Genomic DNA, 23,870 nt, shown 5'->3' on the forward strand with positions numbered 1-23,870 from the left:
TAAATATTTTAAAAAAATTTTCTTCTATAGTATTAAATTTTGTTTACCTTATTAATTCTGATTTAAATCATTTGTCAATCAAATTATTTTACGATATCTATATTTTTTTAATGTCCACCTAATTATACTTTAATTTTTCAATTTAATAGAGAGAGACTTTGATTTTTTTTTATTATTCAAAAAACCACTGACATCGTCAAGCTTATATCTAGTATTGTCGACATCCTATCAAGTAATAGATACACCAATAGTTGGTCTTTTATCACGTCGGCTGTTAACCGCATTTGCAACGATCTACGTGTCAAAACGCCATCAACAAGCGCCGTTATCGGTCTACACGCTGCCGGTTCCGCTGTGCCGAACGACGTGTGCATTTCTCGAGCAATTCCCGGCTTTCTGCCGGTGGACAGAGCGATAGCACACAACGAGGAAAGGTATTACATAAAGCTAGAAGCCCGGTTTCCATAGCGTAATCCAAGAATAAATCGTTGCCGGGCGGTGAGTCCTCACACGCTAAGAAGATTACTCTCTATCCGCGTCTCTACGAATGTCATTGTGCTTATGTACATTAGTCTAAATAAACAATGATAACTATGCAGAATAGATCTATCAAGCGTGAAGTAATACAGACATTTGAGTGTCGAAGAGATATTGCAATATATTAAAGTCCATTATTTTACGAAACGTTTGAAAAAGTTGTACGTGCATGCGTTTTTATATAATTTCTGTACAAAGATTTTTGCATATGATTTACAAAATTGATAACTTTGTAAATTAATACTTGAATTTAATTTTACACACTAAAAAAAATTTGTTAACTTAGCTAAATCGTTCAACTAAATATTATTTTGTTAATTGAACATATAAAAACATTTAAATTAAATATAACAGATTTTAAAACTAACAAAACATGTATGTGATTTAAATACTAATACGTGTTCAATTAATAAAATAGTGATGTAGTTGAACGGTTAGGTCGAGTTGACAAATTTTGTTTTCAGTGTACTGATATTTTTGTTAAATATTACGTAAACAATTTTGACAGATATATACACTATTTCATTTAATAAAATAATCCAGAATAGAAAAATCAATTGCCCGCGATAAGAAATTAGATATTTCAATATGCGCAAGAGTTCGTGGTTGCTATATAATTGATCGAATTCTGCTCCCTCTTATTAAGTGCAGTTATGAGCGGAGCAAGGGCGCTGCATTGTTAATCGTAGTTGGGTGACTTAAGTTGCGGGTGCCACAAACTGCCTACGTTGACACGAAGCAATCGCAGCAATGTAATTATCGCGATTGCTTCGTGTCGCGCGATGTGACACCTGCGAGGGCATAGCATTAAAGAGTTCTTCCGGTGAGTCGGTTTGTCATTAGGTTGTATCATTAGAAGAACAATGACGATGTAACGCGAGCGGCGTCGCGTATCACACGCCAATTGCCACGGAGTGTGCATGTGCTCGTGAAAGTATAAAAGGTAATTAAAGTAGAACGTAAGGTGCGCGCCAAGTATGAGAATAAGTAAGGAACATATTTCCTAATAATAAAAATTCTCGCTGTGTGTACACCTTTGTACAATTATCTCGCCGCTTTTATGCATGAAACTTTCAACGCGAGGAGACGGTGATTTAATAGGAATTTTAGAATTGTTACCTTTCTTTTTTCACAGTGAAATTTTGTTTTATCGTTTTCCCCCTTCTCTTTCATCCTTCTCCTTAAATTATGATAAAAAGATAGCGACTGAACGGAAAAAAAATTAGCAACTTGAAATTTAGTTATTATACCTCAATTTTAGCTATATGGTGATTCATATTTTTTAGCTACAGTATAGAGAATTCTATAGCTAAAAAATATTAGCTATCGTAGCTAAAATTTAAGCATGGTAACTAATAAAAATGTATAATATATAATATAAAAAAACAGCTAAAAACTATAGCTAATTTTTTGCGAGTATTAAATTGTAATTTATAAATAATATAAATTAAGTTCTTAATTAATGTATCAACAGTACGGGTAAACAAGTTTTTTTTTATCAAGACACACATCACTGAGCCTACGATATTGAAGGTAATATCGATACGTTAGTATGCTATAAAATTAAGCATCGTCGATACTTGGATAATAAATATAGATCGTTGTAGGATTCTTTTGTGATCGATACAGATACCCAATAAGACATTGTTACTAGGAGGTAAATTTTTTTCACGATCAACCGATATGTAGGGAGTTAGCAGCACTGTACCCTTCCGAGAGAAAGGGAAGGAACGAACGGAGAGAGACGAATAATAAAAAAAAAAAAACCGTTTCGATCGGCAAGAGTGGCCGATGGTGTGTTGCACGTCGGCCACGAGGAAATGGGCGGTCATGAAAATGTTTCCGTGAGTGACTCAATGGGACGACAACGTGTTGCCACAATAGAAACTTTTTGCAATAGCGTGTTTCTGATAGAATAGGCACCACAAAGCCGCGTATACCGTGAATGGCAATACGAGCGTGAAGTTGGACTTAAAATAAAAACATTGCACATCTTCGGAAGAAAGTTACTTTATAAATAAAAAATTAGCGTTCTCTCTTTCTCTTTGCCAAAAATAAAAATTAAGATTAATCAGAAATTAAAATCATAGATTTCCTTTTAACTTGTTTTGAGGAACAAAATTCATAATAAAAGATACCGTAGAATATAATTATACGTGTATATGATTTCATAAATTTGATTAGACCTTCAGTTATTTTACAAGTACAAAGTGTTTTATTTTTTAACGCACTATTTTTTAACTCTGCGAAACTACGTCATCACGCATCGATTATACGATAATCATTGTTGAGCGTCAATGCGTAAACAATAGCACACTGTCTAAACCACTACTTTCTAGATAATTATAGATAACAAGAGAGGGAGAGAGAGCGAAAAGCAACTGCAATTTATTCTTTATCGTTGACACATTTCGATGCATATCGTGACGCTTCGATACCTCTGCTATGTAGCAGAAATCTGTTTTATAACAGATTATTAGTTACGTTTCGAAACGTGATCGTTCAACGCACTTATAGAGTTCGCTCTAATTTAATTTTTAATTTTAATATTGCCATATTAATTTTATGCACGTAAATTACAGTTGAGTATAAAAAGCGTTTTTTATTACCGTTATGATTTTTTCTCTCATTTAGGAATTGAAAATTGAAACAATACAGTTGGAAAATTTGTATTTTCTTTAAAAACTGTCTCCATTATAATTTTTGTGTTAAATATTTAACGTACATTGTTGTTGTGTTAATTGAACTTAAATATTAAATTATAAAAACAATTATTAAAACTGAAAAAATAACACAATGTGCATCTATTTTCAACTTTACACAATATATATGTTCTGTTTTATTAGTGACAAGATTTGTTACAAATTAGAGGAAAAAATGTTGATTTTTTATTTTAATATAAGTGAGGATGATAGAAATCTAAAATTAATATATTTTTAGTTAATTTTACATTAAAATTATGTTAATTTTACACAAAATTTATTTTAAATTACTTGAAGCTTTACATTTATTTTGTGTTAAAATATTAACACAATATTCGTGTCTCATTCAACATATCCATATATGTTTAGGTTAAGTTAGTATTATGTTAAACTGTTAAATTAACACAAAAATTTCTGATGTGGACCGTTTTGGGACATGTAATATCAATTAAATTTAACACAAATTTTTCAACTATGAAAATTTCATTCTTTAGAAAGAAAGATAATCAATAATTTAAAAATTCATAAATCTACATTTCTCGTTTTCTTGTTGATAGATTTCATATAACTGTTGTGCATAAGAAAGGCATAATAATTATATAAATTGTTGTAATATTATATTTAATATTATGATATATCACCGCTAATATATTGTATTAAATAAATAGATTAAAAAAAGAAAAAAATAATTATTAATATACTTATAATTTTAATGTCGGATTTTTTTACTTGCTATCTCAGTTGTTGCAAAAAAAAAAAAAAAAAGAAAAAAAAACATACGATCAATGTCAAAGAAGCGTCTCGTTAAAAAAATTACGATATTAATGTCTCGTTCATTAATGATTCAATCGCGAGTGTCCTCTCTTTTTATAAAAGAAAATCGTTTTTTTTAATCTTTTCTAGATTAAGTCACACATTATTTTCACCAAATGTCACGTATTGAATTCTTGACGAGTAGTTTTAATACAAATGTCTCGGAATCAAATGTATGCAATGTTATGACAATGTTTCACCGCGATAATCGAGATATGAAACGCTCGATAATTACACGTTGCTATTTCTCAGAGACCGAATAAATCGACACAATGTATAAACTGTAGTTTTATTCGAACGAGCAAAGACTTTGCAAACTTTTATTACTTACATTCGATCAATCGCGATTGCATTTGTCTTTATGTTTTTTTTTTTTTATCGAAGTTGAATCAATAAATTCCCTCAGTATTTTTCGATCAGTATTTAACCTTTTTAACGACCAAATTAACACCAGATCAGACCTTTCTATCGGTCTGCTTTTTAGAAGCAAGATTTTCCGATAAATAGCAAGACGGGCGTCTCTACATTTCTCGCATTAAAAATGCAGCGTGCGTATTCATATTTCAGACGATAAAAGTGCACGTGAATTTTAACGTCAACATTCATAATAGGACAGCCACGTTTTTTCAAGCTAAAATATGGAATGTGTGCGAATACGCCCGATTACGGAATAATTATGTGACTTTTACGAGATCGTCCATTTTAGCGTTTTATTATCCGCGGCAGCGGCTTCCGACAATAAAATCCTCACGTGCGCATCTAACTGATCTAACCTCAACGTAAAAGAAAATTTGCGGTTCAAAAATCGATTGTTTCTTATATAATAAAGAGAGAGAAATTAACGAACCGAGGAACGACATACATGTATTACGCCGAGTAGGAGAGAAAAAAAGGATCTTCCTCTCTCTCTCTCTCCTCGAGGATTAGTGACAGTCGAAAAAATGTAGGGTTAAAAAAGCAGCGTAAGAGAGTACCGGCTAAAATATTACATGGGGACGAGTCGCGTACAAGAGAGACAGACGAGGACAGAAATAGAGAGCGGGGGCACACACAGGAAACAACTCCGCGGAGCCAAATCGAGAGAGAAAGAGAGAGAGAGAAAGGGATCAGCAAGAAAAGCGGAGTGAATCTCCTCTGGCTAACCGTGCTCCCCCACCCAACTCTTTCTTTTTTTCGACACTTGGACCGCACCGTGCACTCACCTACGCAACTCTTTCGTACGACCTACCTCTCTCTCTCTCTTTATACATATATATATATAATTCTTCATATTAATAATTCTGATAATATAATAAGGACTTACGCGTCGAGATGCATACATGCGAGTTGAGCCTCGGCGACGACGTTGACGGCGGTGATCGGAAACACAGTAGTCGTCGACGATGGTAAACGTTCACCGAGTCAAAAAAAAACCGGAGGCAGGAGCACTAGGTGCCGCGGAGGCTCAGACCTCCGTCGGCGCGTGCAGCGATGACGGCGGGACTACGCCGGCGAGCACGGGAGAGACGTCCGGGACACGTTGTTCGCGGCGTGCTGCCTCCTCGCTGGCCGCACATCGGCGGCGAAGGCGACGTAGTCGTCGTGTCGAAGTCGCGCGCCCGCGCGAGAGCGCTCACGGTCGTTCGCTGTCTCTCTCTCTCTCTCTCTCTCTCTTCCTTTCTTTCTCTCCTTCTTCTTCGCCCCGACTGTCTTTTTAGCTCTCACTCGCGCGACCACAGATTCGTTTCCTTTTTCTTGCACCTCTCGCGATGTCCGTTTCTTTCACTCGTGTCGAGTTCTCTCTCTCTCTCTCTCCTTCTCACGCTCTCTTGGCCTGTCCGTCAGTAACCTAGAAAGCGGCGGCCATTCAGGATTACGGGACCTCGGTTACGTTCGCTTAAGTCTCGCCTCGAGATCCAGATCCGGTGTTATCCTCGGCTCTTTCAATCGAGTCACTCGCGATCGCCCGAGATTACCGAGAGTTCCACGCGCGCGGAACTCTTTTTCTCTTCACGTCTCTTTCGCGCGTCTGAGATCGGGGCTAACTTCACACCGCGAACGCACGCACGTACCGTTCGCCCATTACGACGCTCGTTTCGCTTCGACTTTCTTCACGACGAGGACGACGAGGAGGGTAGAGCCAAAACCACGAGATCCCTCGGACACCCGCGTCCGCTCGGAGCTATGCACAATAAAACCGGCGCACGGCTCTACTATCGACACACTGTGCCCTCTTCCTTCTCCCACTGTCCCTTCTTACTCTTTTTTTCTTCTCTCTCGCGACGCGCACACAACTTCACTCCGTACTCCCTCGACTCCGGGAGAGCGAGAGAGTGAGTTACGACGCGCACCCTCGGCCACGGCGGATCCGGCCAGGTGCGGAGCGACTCTACCGGAGGTATATACCCTCTTGGGTGTGCTCCGAGACGGCTGTGGCGACGGCAGCGACGACCCCGACGACGACGACGACGACGAAGACGATGCGGCGAGCACTAGCGTGTTCGCGAGGACGCGGAAGATGCTCGTACGAGGACGCGTCTTCGGCCCGGGCACCTCAGTACGCGCTCAGGGATATTCGCCCATTTGTGACAGATATTTTCCCGTCCGAGGTACACCGCGTTAACGACCGACCGACCGTCCCCCACCTACCGCCGCCACATACAGACATCACGGCACTTCGATTTTTCAAGATGGCGGCGCACCGCCATGGGCTCGGAGCGACGCGCATGCGCGGTGCCGCGGGTGCAGAGAGTGCAGATAAAAGGCGCGCTATTTTAGTTTCCCAGCGCGCGATCCTTCGCGCCGATTGGCGCGTTCGGCGATTCGAAGCGAAAATAGCGTCGAGCGAATGCACCCAGAGTGCAGTAAAATTGGCACGTTCGAATTATATATTATAGTTAGTTAGATTATTTTTATTTACCCTTTTATATATTTATTTTTATCCTTTTGGTTGACTGATTATTAAGATTTCTTTGGCCTGATCCGGGAATTAAAGGCTACTTTATCCCGAATAAATTTGCGATCGTAACGAGGATAACACCGTCGTCATAATAGGATCAAAAATTTAATTATAAAATTATGCAAATTTTTTGACGTTACAGATTTGATTACTTATCCTTTCATGTCATGTGGAAATGACCAATGATTATGCGTTGTTGTGCAACAGCATCGTTCATTCATCTGAATGTTTGTATATATGCTTGTGCTTTTTAATTTGTTATTATCAATTTCCGATATGAAAAATCGCGCAATATGATAAAATTATCATTTATCATATAATACATGATTGTTATGTAATCTCTATTTTGAAAGTTGATTCGTTAGTAAGATATCAATACAATATTGCATAGTGTATATCATCTTAATTTTAAGTTTCAATAAATAAATAAAATGATCCAAAATGCATTCTATGTAAAACTTTCTACATCTAGATTATTAACTCGTTAGAGTTCGAAAGTTTGATTATAGTAAGATAAGAGAAAAAGAAGGATATAATATCCAATGTTAAATTAATATCTTATATTAATTTAACTTTCAAAATACAATTCTACGAAATGTTAAATAATATGGAGGATAACACTTTGTAAAAATAAAGACCTGCTAAATATATCTATAGATATTTAGTCAAGAGCAAAATATTTTTGCAATAGGTCCTCGTATATGTCCTTATCACTCTTTAAAAATAAGCAAAAGATGACTCTATCAATCTGGAAATTCACAATAAAAATTTTATGAATATTAATGATTATAAATATTAGAAGAATATAGTTGCCATAAAATATATATGCAATCTTACATCTTGATTTTCACGAAGGAATTTCTGGACTGTTGATAAAGCTACGTTGGCTGCAGGTTGTTGCGGATATCCATAAATTCCAGTAGATATGCATGGAAATGCGATAGAACGCAAATGATTCTCTTTAGCCAACATCAGACTGTTTTCATAACATTTTCGTAATTTCTCTGGCTTCTCACCTTGTGGACCAACTGTATGAATAACATCTAAAACATTGCAAGTATCAAAATATTAATTTTTGTTAATAAAAAATAAACATATTAACATTCAGTTTTTGCAAAAGATAAATTATTAACATTTAGCCGGCAACATGTAACCTCCTGTAATTTTGGCTTCGCCAACTTTACATCCTCCTAATGTTGCACATTCTTTCTTTAAATTTGGTCCTGCCGCTCTATGAATAGCTCCATCAACTGAAAAAGCTTACATTTAATATATATATGGGCAATTTTATTTATATTTATTTTTGTGTTAAATTTCCTAATGAATAACATTCTTTCTACCTCCACCACCTCCTAAAAGACTCGAATTTGCAGCATTGACAATTGCATCTATTTCAAGTGAAGTTATGTCTCCTTGCCATATCGATACTTTCTTAACTATGTCCTCATCAACCTTTTCAGTTTTCTCAAGAGTCTTGGCAATGTTAAATTTATTTTTCTCCCAATACTCTGGCCATGCAGGAATCTGATCCAGAGTTGTCACTTGTGCTTTGTAGAAACTTCTCTTCTCCTCCGGTGGCATGTTTAAGAATTTCTCTAGTTACAGAAATAAGAAAAAAAATTTTTATACGTATATTACATATATTTATAGAATATTTACAGAAATATAGCTTAATGATGCTACAGATCGCAATTAAATTTCGTACGTTTCTCATCTTCGAACGACATCGTTCCTTCGGGTTTGATCGAAGCCGTTAAATTGCGTCTCGATAAGAAACTCCGAAGAGGACAAACTCTTGTAAAGGAGCGATTAACAACGGTCGCCTAGAAACCAAAAGCAGTTTTCGCTGCAAAACTCACGCGAAAGTAGGCACGCTCTTGTCCCTTACTTTCAGAGTCATCATATTCCGCGGCGTCGAAGATCACTGAAGAGTTCTGTCAGTAATCGACGTCGCGTTCTTGCGGCTCGGTACAATATGTCGTCGCGGATTTTTCTATCCCCACGCGACCGCGAATATTGATAAGCTCGCGTGACTCACCGCGAAAAACGTCGTCGTCGTTTCCTGTTTACGTCCTTTGCTCGAGATTCGCGATCGCGAATACTTAACCTTTTTCGTCGCAGCAGTAATAAGACAACTGTCGCCATCTCGCGGTGTCGACGCGCTTGCATTCGATGCAGGTGCATTCTGTCCACGAGAGATGGCAGCAGCATTAAGAAATATATTCCTTCCATAAACAAAAATTTTACGCGATAGATCAATTATTTGTGATATATTTGTCATAATTAAAGGAGATAAATCTGCGAAAGAGAGACGTCCAGGCTGCAAAATTTATATTTTTAAGAAAAAAAAAAAATAATACATAACGTAAAATGTGCAATATCGAATTAATTAAATATATAAATTTTTTAATATTTAGAAAACGAAAGAGAAAGAGAGGAGTGTAATAAAAATGTAAAGAAAATAATAATAGTAATTAAAAAACCATAAATTATAAATTATATATAATTTATTATTAATAAATTATAATTACAGATATTAAATTATATCTAAATATTATATGTAATTTATACGGACATGCACATATAGGCAAAATTGTGAAGTCGGATAAAAATTTTTATAGTGACACTATCGCGTGCTCGCTTGACATTAATAAATTATTTAAAAAAAATTTCCTTCCCATTTCTATTAAATACACCTATGATTTATTTTACTTAGAAATCAACGAGAGAAAAATAAGAAAGATATTTTAAAAAACCGGTTGTCATATCAGATAAAAAAGTAATCAAATATCTATTCGCGATAACAGATCGGCTAATAAATAACACATTGTCTTAAATTGTTAAATTATGCAATATCTCTTTAATTACAATTAATATCACGTCGATGTAAACGATCAGTTCGGACGATTTAAATTATAATTATGAATAGGAATTTGAGTGAATTAAAATTTGCGTAGGCGTGTGTTAATCCGTGGGCGGTCAGGCGGAAATACGCCTTCAGCGAGACGTTAACCTGTCATAAGATGCTTATCAAAGTGCTCTTGTAAAGTCACGTAAATGCCACGGTTTTCAACTTTATACTGTGTATCAAACCGATCGAACGTCTCTCGATAAAATCACATGATAAATGCTTCGCTAGAAGCGGGCGAAGAATAAAGGTCTCTCCTCTGGGAATATCGCTTTATATGAAATTGAGTTTACAATTGACTGTAGGGGTCGCATTTTAAAAATGTATAATTTATTTGCTATTTTTCGCATATTATTCTTCATCGAATAAAAGTATCATTGAAAATATATATATTTTATATTCTATTATATTACAAAACATTGTTTTTTTTTTTTTAATTGTGCCCTGTGCGAGTTATATTTTCTATAAATGTTATCGATAAATTGTGTTAGATTTGAATTTTGTTTGGATTCATTTACAGTTTCTTTCAATGAAACGTAAAAATATAATTATATAACACGAAGGAATTTTATTATCCTCAGATGCCTAATGTTTACATGCATTAGTAGATTGTGCAAACATAATTTGCTATATATGTTTGCTTTTTATTACTGCGTGCAACTTTTATAAGTTTTTCTTAATTGCGCGAAAGTTGCAAGATATTTTTGTGCTTCTATTTTTTTTTTGTGTGCTTATTGAGTTGAAAGAAAGTTTCACGATTGGACGGTATATGAACTTTCAGGTAACGAGCCGCCCACGCTCGGGTCACCGAAATACGATCTCCACGATCCCGTATGTGTATCGTGTACGCTGAGATGCAGTTATATCACTATGTTGCAGCCACTGCACCATGTTTCTGTTCGCAGCTGGAATAAAAAAGTAGCGGAAACCCCTGTCGAAGCTTGCACACGAATTATTTTATGGCGCCACGGCTGTTTCACGATTAGGAAAGTTTTAAAGTAAAATAGAACGTGAACCTATATGGAACGTGAGCTTGCACCCTTATCCTTTTTCAATGATTTACATAAATAGATAAAAAAAAAATAAAATAAAGAGATAAAAAGGATCGGCACTTTTTTTTTATCGTGGATTATATTATTTCTTGAGTTTTTTGGGGAAAAATTTCTGAAATAAAATACACTTTAATCCAGTTTTATGTATACAAATTATTAGATAGTTGGCAGAATATTCTTAACTCTTCTCCAAGCCAAGTAGATTTTCGGAATATATATCATTTTCAGACCTTAAACAAGTTTACGTTAAATTAAGAATTTTAGATTTACGTTTGGTATGTAACATATTTTTGTACATAAATTTATAATTATTTGTTGCGATGAAATGTATTAAAATTATAATTATTTTTATGTAACTTTTTATAGATTTACTTGAAAAGGGCTGCAATGACAGCCGAACATATTTTTGTACATGAATTTATAATTATTTGTTACGATGAAATGTATTAAAATTATAATTATTTTTATGTAACTTTTTATAGATTTACTTGAAAAGGGCTGCAATGACAGCCGAACATATTTTTGTACATGAATTTATAATTATTTGTTGCGATGAAATGTATTAAAATTATAATTATTTTTATGTAACTTTTTATAAATTTACTTGAAAAGGGCTGCAATGACAGCCGAAACGTTGTATTTTAACTAATTATTTATAATAAATGATTGCCAGTTTGGTCGACTTTTACCATTGAGGAAAGATTTTTATTAAGAATTTCAATTTCCATACTGATAGAAGTTAACAAACACGAACAATTCTTCGAAATTGAAAAACTATTAAAGATTGATTAAAGAAGTATTAAAGGAGCATTAAATAAATGAAAAATCAGGGAAGCTCCGTCGAACAAGAGAAAACAAACACTTGTTAACGTTAATTCTCCACACCTACGCGAAATTTCCGGCGAACAAAGCCGTAGTATACATTTGTTTGCGCGCGTAATGTGAATGAACAGCCCTTGGCGACGTGATGGTTGATGCCTATGTGGCGACAACAACGAGAACGACGGCAATGACGAGGACGACGTCATCGTCGGCGGATCGTCGAGGAGAATCTCCTCCACCACGTTGTACAGAACGGCAAGAGCGTAGTAGCGCATGCTGATAGCCGCCCTATCGATCCATCCGCACCCGAGCTTTCTCTCGCTTCTCCTCACAAGCCTCGTGAACGTCGTTACCGAACCACCGTCCCGGCACCGTTGTATAATAACTCGGGGTGTGATTTTCTTTCCGTGCGATAACAATATCCGTGTCCTTTCTTTCCCGTTCTCGCCATCTCGATCGTGCATCCTGTGGAACGGCCATCAGGAGCAAGGAGTACTAGGAGACGAGCAAGCAACGGCAACGTTATGGCACGTCACGAACATTGCAGGGCGATTTTCCTACTGTGTAAGTTTTTTTCGGAGAGTTTCGCGCGATTCCTCGTTTATGTAGTGCATCATTTATGCGTTTCTAATATTTTCGAGAAGAATGAGATAATCTGTTCGTGATTAAAAAAGTTGCGACGAACACGATCTCGCCAGGTCGCGCCATTTAATCCTTAGATGCGTTGGAGAGTCATTCGAATGGAAAGTTTTACATAAGAGAATCTTTTTTTTACGTAAGCGAATCTTTTCGCGATTGTTCTCAAAGAAATTTCGATAAATGAAGAAAATCAATAATAGAATAAAAATATGATAAGAAATTTGCAAAGAATTATTTTGACATGGAAGGAATGTCGATATAACTGGATTAAAAAACAATATTTCGTTAAAGCTGTGTTCTGCATGGAATCTAATGAAAATTTTTAGTATGTAATAATTTGTACCTTTTGTCATATTTTTTTAAATATGTAGGTATACTTATAATGTTAACAAAACATTTGTATAATAATACATAATTAAATAGTCCTGTTCTCGTGTATTTATTTTTTTTTTTTTCAATTTGGTATTTGATATTTTTGGCAAACTTGACATTACGAGATTATATTGTAGTATCATTACAAGCACGATATATGAAACGTTGTGGGAAGAAACCATATGATTGATGCATGAGAAATGCTATTTTTAGAGAGAAAGAATTCCGCAGATAATGCTTTAGATAAACTATGTATAATCGTGAAGCTTTCTATAGTCAGAAATTTAAATCGAAAACTACTTTCTCTTAACAAGACAAGATAATACTAGAAGCACTTTGTTCAATTCATTATTCTTTAATTCCCATAACTAATTTGTGAGGATCGCAGAAGAGTAATACCGTTTTATTTTAACAAGTTTAGTAGAGGAAAAAAAATTAAATTAAAGATGTATATAGACATTGAAAATTAGACAATAAACTTTAAATTGTACAATTTTTATCAATCTTTGTAGATTGTTTTTAAACATGATTAAAACTCCGGACGTCTTTCCTGTAATTTATTTTGGCTTAACTTAAGAACTGATTCTTTTAATTTACTGTTATTAATTTAATCTGAAAATTTGTATCGTAGCATTTATCGTAGTAAACATTAAGGGGTAACATTTAAGGGGTTTTATTGCAATAATTTTTGACAGGGTGCATCTCGAGCACAGCGTTCAGCATTACTCTTCCTACACCAACGCGACAAGACTTATACACCACACGTAGAACACCAAAGGTCCGCGTAGATTTGCCTACCCAGAGAACGAGATTACCCTTGGTAAGTATATTTGATACTTGAATCTCTTTATTAATTATAATTTTACATCTTTCATATTCTATTAGTTTTTTTCGCTATTATATTTTATGCTTCTTTATTTAATTATATTTTTGCATAAAAGCACATATTTCATTAAAATTAAAAAAGAAATTATTGATATAGTATACGGAATAACCGATTAAAAATTTCCTCGATATTTTTTTCCTTTCACCTACAATACACCTTTCAAGCGAATACACAATGTTAGTGGTATAATCAATATGCACTCTAAGAAATGCAACGATTTATATTTCTGTGGACAGGAGTAATTATTTAAATGGATTCGCGGAACGTGCTAATTCATATATATTTATAGAAGGATGAAGTGATATCGTGTATAATATATCTGTGTATAAACTTCTATATACATATATACTAATGTTCCTACAATAGTGGGCGGCGACCTATGTATGTATTCTATGTACGCGAGCTGCATTTTATTGTAAATCTGCGCGTAATCGTATTATCATATTATCGTTTATTACGAGCGCTTATTTAATTCTAAGATTCACCAATACGATAATTAACTCCCGACGAAGGTATCATTATATGATTATATGACTCGGCGCGATTACGTGGACTCGTTTTCAGGAAACTTTGAAGATTTATCCTTGTCATAGCAAGGTCTTACGCTTTCTCAAGGCTGACCTTACATTGGGCGTAACAACGTTTTAATTACACCCACATTATAATGTATGATATAGTGCATGAAATTCATAAAGAAAATTCATTACGTCATATATATTTCTCTTATCGAAATTTTTAGCTCTTCACCAAAACCTTGATCCTATTCTCTCTCGCTCTATTTTTTATATATCTTCTTTTATATTATATTATCATCTCCAAAGTTTTGTGTGTGATGCTAATTTTTTACTTAAGATTACTTTAGACGATCTATTCGAGGCAGAATTCTATTTATAATTTTATGTGTCATGCAATATAGAAGAAACGCATGCGTTTAAAGAAGTAAGAAACACACACACACACACACACACACACACACACACATATATATATATATATATATACATAATATATTATATCAAGATACATACTTATATTAGGATATTTGTGATATATAAAATATTATAATTATAATTAAATTGCCGTTTTAAATTTTTCTCACAAATTATATAGCTAATTTTTAACTTTATACATATATGTAAAAGATTGAAAAAGGCAAAAATGTAATTCTGGCAAAAGGCTAATTTTTTAACTTATGTCATGTTATAACATCATATCTGACAAAAGACCAATTTTTATGCTGTAATGTCATATCTTTGAAATATTATCATAAATGATTTCATGAAGGTACCTACAATCTCTTTACATTATTACAATCTTTTTTAAATCAAAGTTTAAAAGTATTAGCTTTTTATAGAGAGTTAATATATTTTTAATACAATGCTCAGTCTCATGTGAGATTTCATATTAGACATTTATTAATATTTCTTCATATTTTTCATACCCATTTATTGTGCTTTCGTAGTCTGTTGCTGCTCGAAAACATATCGCTAAATGATGCATGTCATGCAATTTATATTTCATCGCTATTGCGACAATCATATAACTTCCGGCTGTTAAATGTCACTGGTGATGTTACCAGCGCACTAAGATTTTACTGACGCGATGCTTTGCAATACGACTATCAAGATAACTCATGCGAAATTAAAAGCGGAACACTCCCCTTTTAAAGACGCTGTAAAAAATTATATATATGAAACATATTAATTAAAAAGATATTTATTGTTGAAAATTGAGAGAGAACTTGTGGCAAATAATCTTTGCCGAAAAAATAGATCGATTCTAAATTGATCAGATAATATATAAGCAAAAAACAACTTGTTATATAAATCTGGGATATCCTGTATATACATATATATATATATATACTGTGATATGCTCATAAATATATTATTTGGACATGATAAATGGCCTATAAAATTTTAAGCATGACGAGCAACATGTTTGTTCAGACTAATATCTTCTTATATAAAGCTATAATAATTCAGCCATCATTAGGCCATAAAAAATTATAAGACATTTTTCTTAAATTATTTTTTAATATTATGAATAATTATTAATAGATTATTAACCTAATTAATGACCCAGTATGAATAGTTATAATTTATTATTAATAAAATGTTGAATCGCAAGTATCCCAAAATAAAAATCAAAATATGAAATATAACATGTTATTTTTTACTTAATCAGAGTTAAATGATCGATAAGTCTAAAAAAAGTTGCGGTCACTTCTTAATATCAAAACGGTTAAATCATTGTGTAAATTCTTAAAGATTTTTTTCTTTACAAATTTTATGACCTTTTACTATACTTTAATACTTTTTTTATTTTTCACTTAATTTAAAGATTGAATGTTTAAACTCGATTTACAATGGATTTATAGAACTTCTCTGATGTTAAATTCTTACAACATCCAATAGCTGTAGTTTTACGCCACTCTTTGACATTTTCGGTATTGAACATTTATACAACGTCATTGTGCAAAGATTTTACGATTCTTATGTAAACTTTTACTATTATCACTTGTATCAACTCGACTATGCTCTTTTTTATATTCTGTAATTGTGGATTTATACATGTTATAACATACATGTTTACATCATGTTTACATCTGCCTTTATGTTAACGACTCGTTACACACGAGAAAAAAATTGCCACGACAAAACTCTGCATTTACGTTGTAACAAGTGACCTTCCATAGAATCTACTTATAAACGGAAGATACTTTTGTAGCAAAATAAACTAGACATGAAAACGTTATTAAGCAATTTGCTTACGTGGTTTCACCGATAATTTTTATTGAGAGAAATAATTCTTTTAAAACAATTGTTTATGAGTCAGTATTATTTTATGATTTTCATCTATAAATAATCATCGTTGATATTTTATTCTATTATTAATTATGTTACTATTTTCTTTTTCAGGTTATAGTTAATTCCGAAATCAAAACAACCACGAGTGCGCCCGCAACCACAACAACTACACAATCACACAGATCAGTTTCAACGGATAAACCCTTATATCGATTGGACAGAAGCAACGGACAAGCTTGTATCCTTCTTCAAGTAGATGCGATTGTTGCCGTCAAATATCGCACAAAATACGGCGAGGATCAAGTAAGAAGCATGTATAAATTAAATTTCGCGATGAGAAGAAATCTTATCCCTGATCCTTATTAATAGCACACATAGTTAATGTAGTAAAATTATAATTAAATTTTTATGTTCTCAGGAAGTGGATATCTATGTACCTGATGATGCGACCGTGACCGGAAATTGTGACAATGAAAATACGGTGACAATGTCATTGAAGTGGAATGCCTTCGTATTATCTTGGAGTTTCGCCAAGGTAACTTTTTACATACAACGCTAATCCAATCTTTATATCATTTTGACGGAGAGATTAGTTTCCGATGGAAAGTTATATAAACGGCAATTATACGAGGGATAAATCACCTGAACTATGCCAGACACAAGGTTGCTTTTTGCGCGAATCGATACGTGACTCTTTACCGAGATATAGTTCATTTGATTTTCCACCTTCATATTGTTGATTGCGTGCTAAGAGCTATTACGATATTCCGTAATTATATTCCGAACGATAGCTACAGACTTTGCGGGATAAAAACAATAAAAGTTCTTTTTATCGGAAGTAACGCTATCTTAGGGAAAAAGGAGTCATACACGACGAGTGATAGGATGTTATTTATACGCAAACATGCAACAGCAAAAGTGCATTTAGAAATATAAGAAACGTTGTCCCATTTTTAATCTAATTTTTGCGTAAAGTAAAAACGTGGTCGATCCGATAATATTTTCTCGAGATGCATGATTTTTATTTTTCAGACACCTGGTGGCGAACGTTGGTATGTCGAGAAAATTGAATTGACCTACAATTCTAGCGACAAACACTTTGAACACGTTGATGAACCAAGTAAGTGCCAATTAGTGCCAATTTTAATTAATTGAGCATATTGACTTTTTATCAAAATGTGTCATTAGAATTCGATAATATATTGCACAATATGTTTTTTTTTAATTTCTAACTAAATATGCAAAAAAACATGATATAAGAGCCTTTGATTAGTTTATCATAAACTGCCAAATATATTCGATATTTTTTGAGAAAACTCTGATGTTATATTATTAACACTAAACCAATTGTTTCATTAATATCTTAGATAAAACTATTCGAGTGAGTACCGGACAGAAACACAGTGCCATGCTATTCCCTACACCGGTTGGAAAATCGTACGCTTGTTCCGAGGAAAAAGTAATTCCGCTCACCGACGGAAAGAAAAATCAAGCCAGTGTACTTCTGAGGTATTTATATTTACCAAATCAATCTTACTTCAAAAATTGTCTTTCTTAAAAATAAGCTATAATATAAAGTCACGACTCGAACTTATAATTAATTGAGATAAATTTTATCTCGCTTTCATATTCAAAGTTAAACAACTTTGACACATGTACAGCTAATTTCAAGAATCATTTTTTTATTATGTAACTAAATAATTCTCAAAATATCAGCTATTTTTAGCCATTTTTATTTTGAAAATTCAATGCACGGAGATATACCATAAAATATATATCATAATTTGAGAAAGACTTCGATCCTGTCGGACGAGGTAATTTGTGAGAAGGTAGATACTAAAAAGGAAAAAAAATAAAAATTTCAGAGATATGAAGCTGCAACCCTTCAAGTTCAAGAACAACGAGTTCGCCTCCGAATTCTCATGCGCCTCGTTGAGCGCGCGCGCAGGTAGGGATGAAACCGCGCCGGTTGCAGTCGGCTCGACGCTGGCGGCCGCGGTCCTCCTGACGATCACTGGCTACGCGGCCTACCGATACTTCAAGGTGAAGAAGGTCAAATATGACACGATGGAGTAAGAAGGGCGAATCGATTCCCCACTGTCACTGACGATGCCAAAGCGTGCGCGTATCGCCAAAATTACGACTCGTAGTTTTTATTCCTTCCCGCCCACGTTAATCATTGTTTTGGAAAAAAGGCTCGTTTGCATTCTTCGTCGAGCATTTTTATTTAATTTACTGGAAGTTGTATCAATCGGACTTGTAATTATCGAGTAACGATTTACAGAATTAAATCCTCTTATAGAAAATTAAACGTGTCAATTGAAGAGTCAAATTGGAGGCAGGCAATGTTACATTGAAGCAGGCTTCATCTTTCGTGAGACGAAATATCAGAGAGAAAAAATTCGAAAGATCTTTTAACGTGATGGATATTTTTAAAGGTTTTGCAGAAGGTATATGAGTAGATGTATTTGAATTTTTTTATTATTTAAAGAAAGATAATCTCGTTATGTTATGAACCTATAATATTAATAATTATTATTAATTATTAATATTATAATTCAATTATTTTTTGAAAAAGTTAATCTCTTAAAAGTTTTTATCGTCATTTGCTTCGAGCTTATAAAAATTGGACTACATTTATTTTTACATCGGTTTGGAAAAGACTTTTTGTTCTTTTATATGAAATGTTTGTTTATAAAATTAGACAATATTGTCAATTTTTGTTTACGATTAGAGCAATTTCAGATCACGTTTTAATGCATCCTTATATATAGAAAATAGATATCGTCGATTTATGCCATAAGTATTAATATAAAAGTGTCGAAACAAATGATGCAATGGATGAATTTCATGATTAGTGTATACGCGACATTTATCAATCGCGTAGATCGAATGTCAATCGATTCGTTCAGAATTTAACTGAAAAACGACATTCGTAATCGCAAACTCGGATGGTTGTATCAATAGGCTTTTAAATTTGTAGATCTTGCCGTTGTATGAGCATTGAATGAGGAACATTCCAAAATCTTGTCACTCGTGCATTTTCTCGTCACAAAAATTACATTGATGATGGGATCTTTAGGGAATTTGCATAATTTTCTAGAGAATTACAGAGAAGAAAAAACACAGCTATACTTTAATGTTCCGCGGAATACATGCGTCATTCAAACAGTTGAAATAATTAAATTGGTTCCCTCGGCGTAAAAAAACTCGCGATATAACATATCTTTATCCATTTGAATATTATTATTATAGATAAAAATATAATAGTAGTATAATAACAATTTTGATTATAATCCGAGATTCAAGATTCCATAAACGAGGTTCTTTAATACCTCAAAGATGTAAGAGGGTCCTTCTTGGCAGCTAATGATGTTAAATAGGTATCTAGATTAATTAACGAGAGTGTATTAAAAGTCTTAATACATTTCAATGTGACGCCTTAAATTATCTTGTACATAGCAATCGTCTATAATTTACTGATAGATTATTTCCAATTTTTTACATCGATTGTACTCAATTTTACCATGCTTTACTCTTTGCAATGTATAGCTTTGTAAGTTTCTCGATTTGCGAAATTTAAGAAATACTTACCTGTAAATATAAAGTTAAATTAGTTCGTCCCACAACATATATATATATATATATATATATATATATATATATCTGTTATTATTTATGTCTTGGGTGGAAATGTGAATTGTGATCCAGACATTTAGAATTTGCATCAGAATTGATCTCAAACATTATTCTCGCTCGATATTATGTAGTACAAGATGAGAAATTGTAGAAGAGTCTATATCCTTTCGCGAGGCTGTTTCTCAAATCTTCTTCGAAATATTTATATGAATATGTCAATTTTCGAGGACTAACAGAGTAGTGATAAACTTCATATCGGGAGTGGCGTTACACAAATACACGCCACGATAGGATAATTCTTTCATCCGGCTTATAATTCTTTGTGTATGTGTGTGTGTGCGTATGTATGTGTGTGCTATGCAATATACTATGTAAATATACATAGGCGAGGTGAAGCCGCATTACGCGTATTATGCGTGAAGCATTTAGATTACAAATACACAGAATTTAATTTAGAAAAATTCACGTCAACATTGATTACACTTCATTTTCTTTTGCAGAAGTTTCCTCGTGTTCCTTTCTTTTACATTCTACTCTGTATTTTCGTTGGATGCATCTAAAAATTTTGCTATAAAAGTGCTGGTTTTAGGAATGGTACCTTGACATGTAAAATTCAAAGTTGTAAATTTATATTTAAACTTTTGCCCACAGAAAATTACGATACGCATAGTTATTAATGGTATTGTTTCATCAGTTATGATATACGGTGGATAAAACACGAGTTTGCATTTTGAAGTGATTACGGAAAAGGTCATTTATTTATATATCGAAAATAGCTAGTCGCTGGCGATGGCGCGTGATGAATAATATAATTACTAGCGAGAAAGTTATGACGTACCTAACTGTGTAAGATGTATACGTCCACGCGTGCATACATTAGGAATATATACATATCTACGCGTGTACATATACGTTATATAGACATATAAATATATGACTATATGAAGAGAAACTTACGTTATCAAGATATACGCATAATATAAAAAAAAAATATATATATATATACATATATATATATATATTCTCTAATATATATATATATATAAACCTCTGTCTTCCAAATGCATATTAAAGTTAATTCGTGTGTAAATATATATATTACGAATATCGTATAATAATGTATTTCCACAGATTTGTCAATCGTCGACTCGTAAATGTGGCCGGTAGCGAGTATCGTGACGATTCACAAGATCTTGATTTATAGAATTCGAAGGATCTGAAATAATTAACTCTATTTCGATTTAAAAAAAAAAAGAAGAGAAAGAAAGGAAAGACGCGCGTGAGATTTGAGAACCAGATAAATCTATTTTTTCGAAGGTACATTATTGCATAAAAACTTATCACACTTATAGTTCAATTAGTTATATCTTTCGAAATTTCTGCTAGCTATTATGATCCAATTGAATTGATTTGAATCGGCAAGATCGGATGAACGCATCACGTACGCTCGCGTATGTCGTGATACTGACACGAGAAAGGTCTAGCTGTAATTACATGGAATTGTATTTTTGTGCTAAAATCAATCTTATCTTAGATATTAAAGGAATAGTAAAAAACGAATTGAGAAAATTAATGGTGCGCGATTCCGCTTGCGTCTCGGTGGATTAATGGGTGGAATATATTTAATAGATCTCTCTCGACTTGATTTTACGCGACTTTGCGTTTTCCTTTGTAAAATTGTGTAAGAAACAACGGTGAGGCACGATGAGGCAGATTGTTGAATCGCGACGTCTTCGATAATGAAATGACGTCAAATTATGAATCATATCGCTTGACCTATAACCGCAAGGCGTTAAGTCTTGTAACAATTATTATAATAATCTTAATACTTATTAAGTAATATAATTATTATAATAATTATTATAATAATTAATGTAATGATTATTATAATAATGCGTTACAATTGCGAAGACCGCCAGAATGGAAAGGTGGATTCCAATTTCACGTGGCGCATAGCGACATATATCTAATTAAAATTGTATCATAACGATAAAATAAAGGCTGTTATACAAATTCGCTCGATCCTGTACTTTGCATCCACGACGCTCTACAAGATAATCTCCCATCAATTTTATATGACATTTTTTCGTAATTCTAATTTAAATAAAGTAAAATAATAGCAAATCACTAATTCAACTTAATAACAATTTTTATTTTTACTATTTTTGTATGTATTTTTCAATAGAAAAACAAATATTATCGAAAATTCTAATCTAGACTATGTTAAATTATGCTGAGTTGCATTAAATAAATCTTATTTATTTTTTTTTAATAATTTTTAAAGTATTTATATCAAATTTATAATATTATCACATAATACATAATATATATAAAATATATTGAATATTATTATATTACATAATAATATTAATTAAATTAAAAATATTTATAAACGCGTGATCATTCAATTAAACAGATCTTTGAAAGCAGACTTAACGTTGAGAAAGGAAAATATATGTACCTTGTAATCGCGTTTCATTTTATATACATGGGTATTACGCTTTTTCGAAAGCAGATGTCTATTCAGGGACGAAGGGTCGCGGAGACATAATAATCTTGCGTTGTGGAAAGGGCGGTGAAAAGTACAGTCAAGCAGGCTTATGCTGGCCGAGGGGTTGTCCTCCCTTTGCGCAACACCGTCGTCGTCGGCTCATTGTCGCAATGTCTATTGAAATCTCTTGCAACAATGACGCGCGACAGGACAATTCGCATTGTCGCCTACGAGAGAGTATTTCGGGTTTTACATCTATGAGCGATTAGAAAGATCGCTGCTCACACGTCATCGCATTTCGCGGATTACGGATTGTTCATGTAACAACCCTCGTTTATTTCACCAATTTCGTGTATAGGTATATCTAATAATCGAGCGAAAGTCTAATTTGCAATCGCATTTATGGCGCGAAAAAAAAAAAAATATATAATAATACACCTCGTCGAAGCATGAAAAAGAAACTGTTCCCCATCGATACGTTCGCGCGACCTGTAATTGGGCCGCGTTTAATTAGCAATTATCACGACGCGATTTCGCTTAATTGACCGGAAATTTATTCTTCGCGCTCGCGAGGAGGCGATAACACGGCAGCGCTGACCGGGGATAATTGAATGTAATTGGCTGCGTTTGATGACAGATGTGTACCGCCAGGATTCGGAAGGAGAGGAGACGGGGTTCGTCCAGGAAGAGACAGGGAAACTGGCAGCGAAGGGGGCGCGAGGTGCGCGAGGGGATGGCCTATAATTTATAAACTAGGGGCTGTTTTGGGGTAATTGCAGATAACGACGGGGCGGTCCGGATAACAAGCCGACATGGGAGTCACTGGACACCGGTGCCACTCCACCATCCGCGCGTATAACACCATAACCTTAGCGTCGTTATGCACGGTTATGCCCGGCTCTGGTACAGTGTGTATGGTATATAGTTTGCGGCCCTGTCCAAGCGTAAGTTATGTCGCGCGTGATATCAACCCCGCCGGGGGTTGAGTTAATAAACGACCGCGGTTGCAGCGAAATCGCCCGCCACCGTCGTCGTCGCCGTCACCTTTCGAACTCGTTAGCGGCGGAAATGTCGAGCGAGATGTCGTTTAAACCGAAAGATGAATGAATCGACATTTTCCTCGGTGCATCGATATCTAGTACATCCCCTTCTTTCCGTTTAACGAAATATATTCTCGGTGTGCTCTTGGAGAAAATAATTAGGCCGCGAGTTAATCATCCACGATTGATCAATGCATATTTTTAAGATTACACGCATTATA

At 34.1% G+C, this 23,870-nt stretch overlaps 2 protein-coding genes across 3 annotated transcripts; one reads left to right on the plus strand and one right to left on the minus strand.

Annotated features, from left to right (window-relative positions):
* Positions 1 to 7,535: 7,535 nt before the first annotated feature.
* Positions 7,536 to 9,107, minus strand: LOC114929155 (uncharacterized). 2 transcript variants are annotated; one of them, XM_029300575.2, is made up of 6 exons: positions 8,879 to 9,107; positions 8,696 to 8,813; positions 8,331 to 8,585; positions 8,124 to 8,249; positions 7,828 to 8,033; positions 7,536 to 7,738 (listed from the first exon to the last, which is right to left on the minus strand). In XM_029300575.2, the coding sequence occupies exons 1-6, from the start codon at positions 8,891 to 8,893 to the stop codon at positions 7,652 to 7,654; spliced, it is 807 nt and encodes a 268-aa protein (XP_029156408.1). In that variant the 5' UTR covers positions 8,894 to 9,107; the 3' UTR covers positions 7,536 to 7,651. The 2 variants fall into 2 exon arrangements, with proteins under 2 accessions (XP_029156408.1, XP_029156409.1); XM_029300576.2 differs by having other exon boundaries at positions 8,124 to 8,240; positions 8,879 to 9,106.
* Positions 9,108 to 12,008: 2,901 nt separating this feature from the next.
* Positions 12,009 to 22,131, plus strand: LOC114929237 (lysosome-associated membrane glycoprotein 5). Its single transcript, XM_029300714.2, has 7 exons — positions 12,009 to 12,336; positions 13,479 to 13,603; positions 16,591 to 16,782; positions 16,898 to 17,014; positions 17,512 to 17,599; positions 17,847 to 17,988; positions 18,345 to 22,131. The coding sequence occupies exons 1-7, from the start codon at positions 12,297 to 12,299 to the stop codon at positions 18,553 to 18,555; spliced, it is 915 nt and encodes a 304-aa protein (XP_029156547.1). The 5' UTR covers positions 12,009 to 12,296; the 3' UTR covers positions 18,556 to 22,131.
* The last annotated feature ends 1,739 nt before the right edge of the window (positions 22,132 to 23,870 follow it).

Source organism: Nylanderia fulva, unplaced genomic scaffold (genome assembly GCF_048542155.1).
Source record: "Nylanderia fulva isolate GAGA-0341 unplaced genomic scaffold, ASM4854215v1 Scaffold14, whole genome shotgun sequence".
NCBI lineage: Eukaryota > Metazoa > Arthropoda > Insecta > Hymenoptera > Formicidae > Nylanderia > Nylanderia fulva.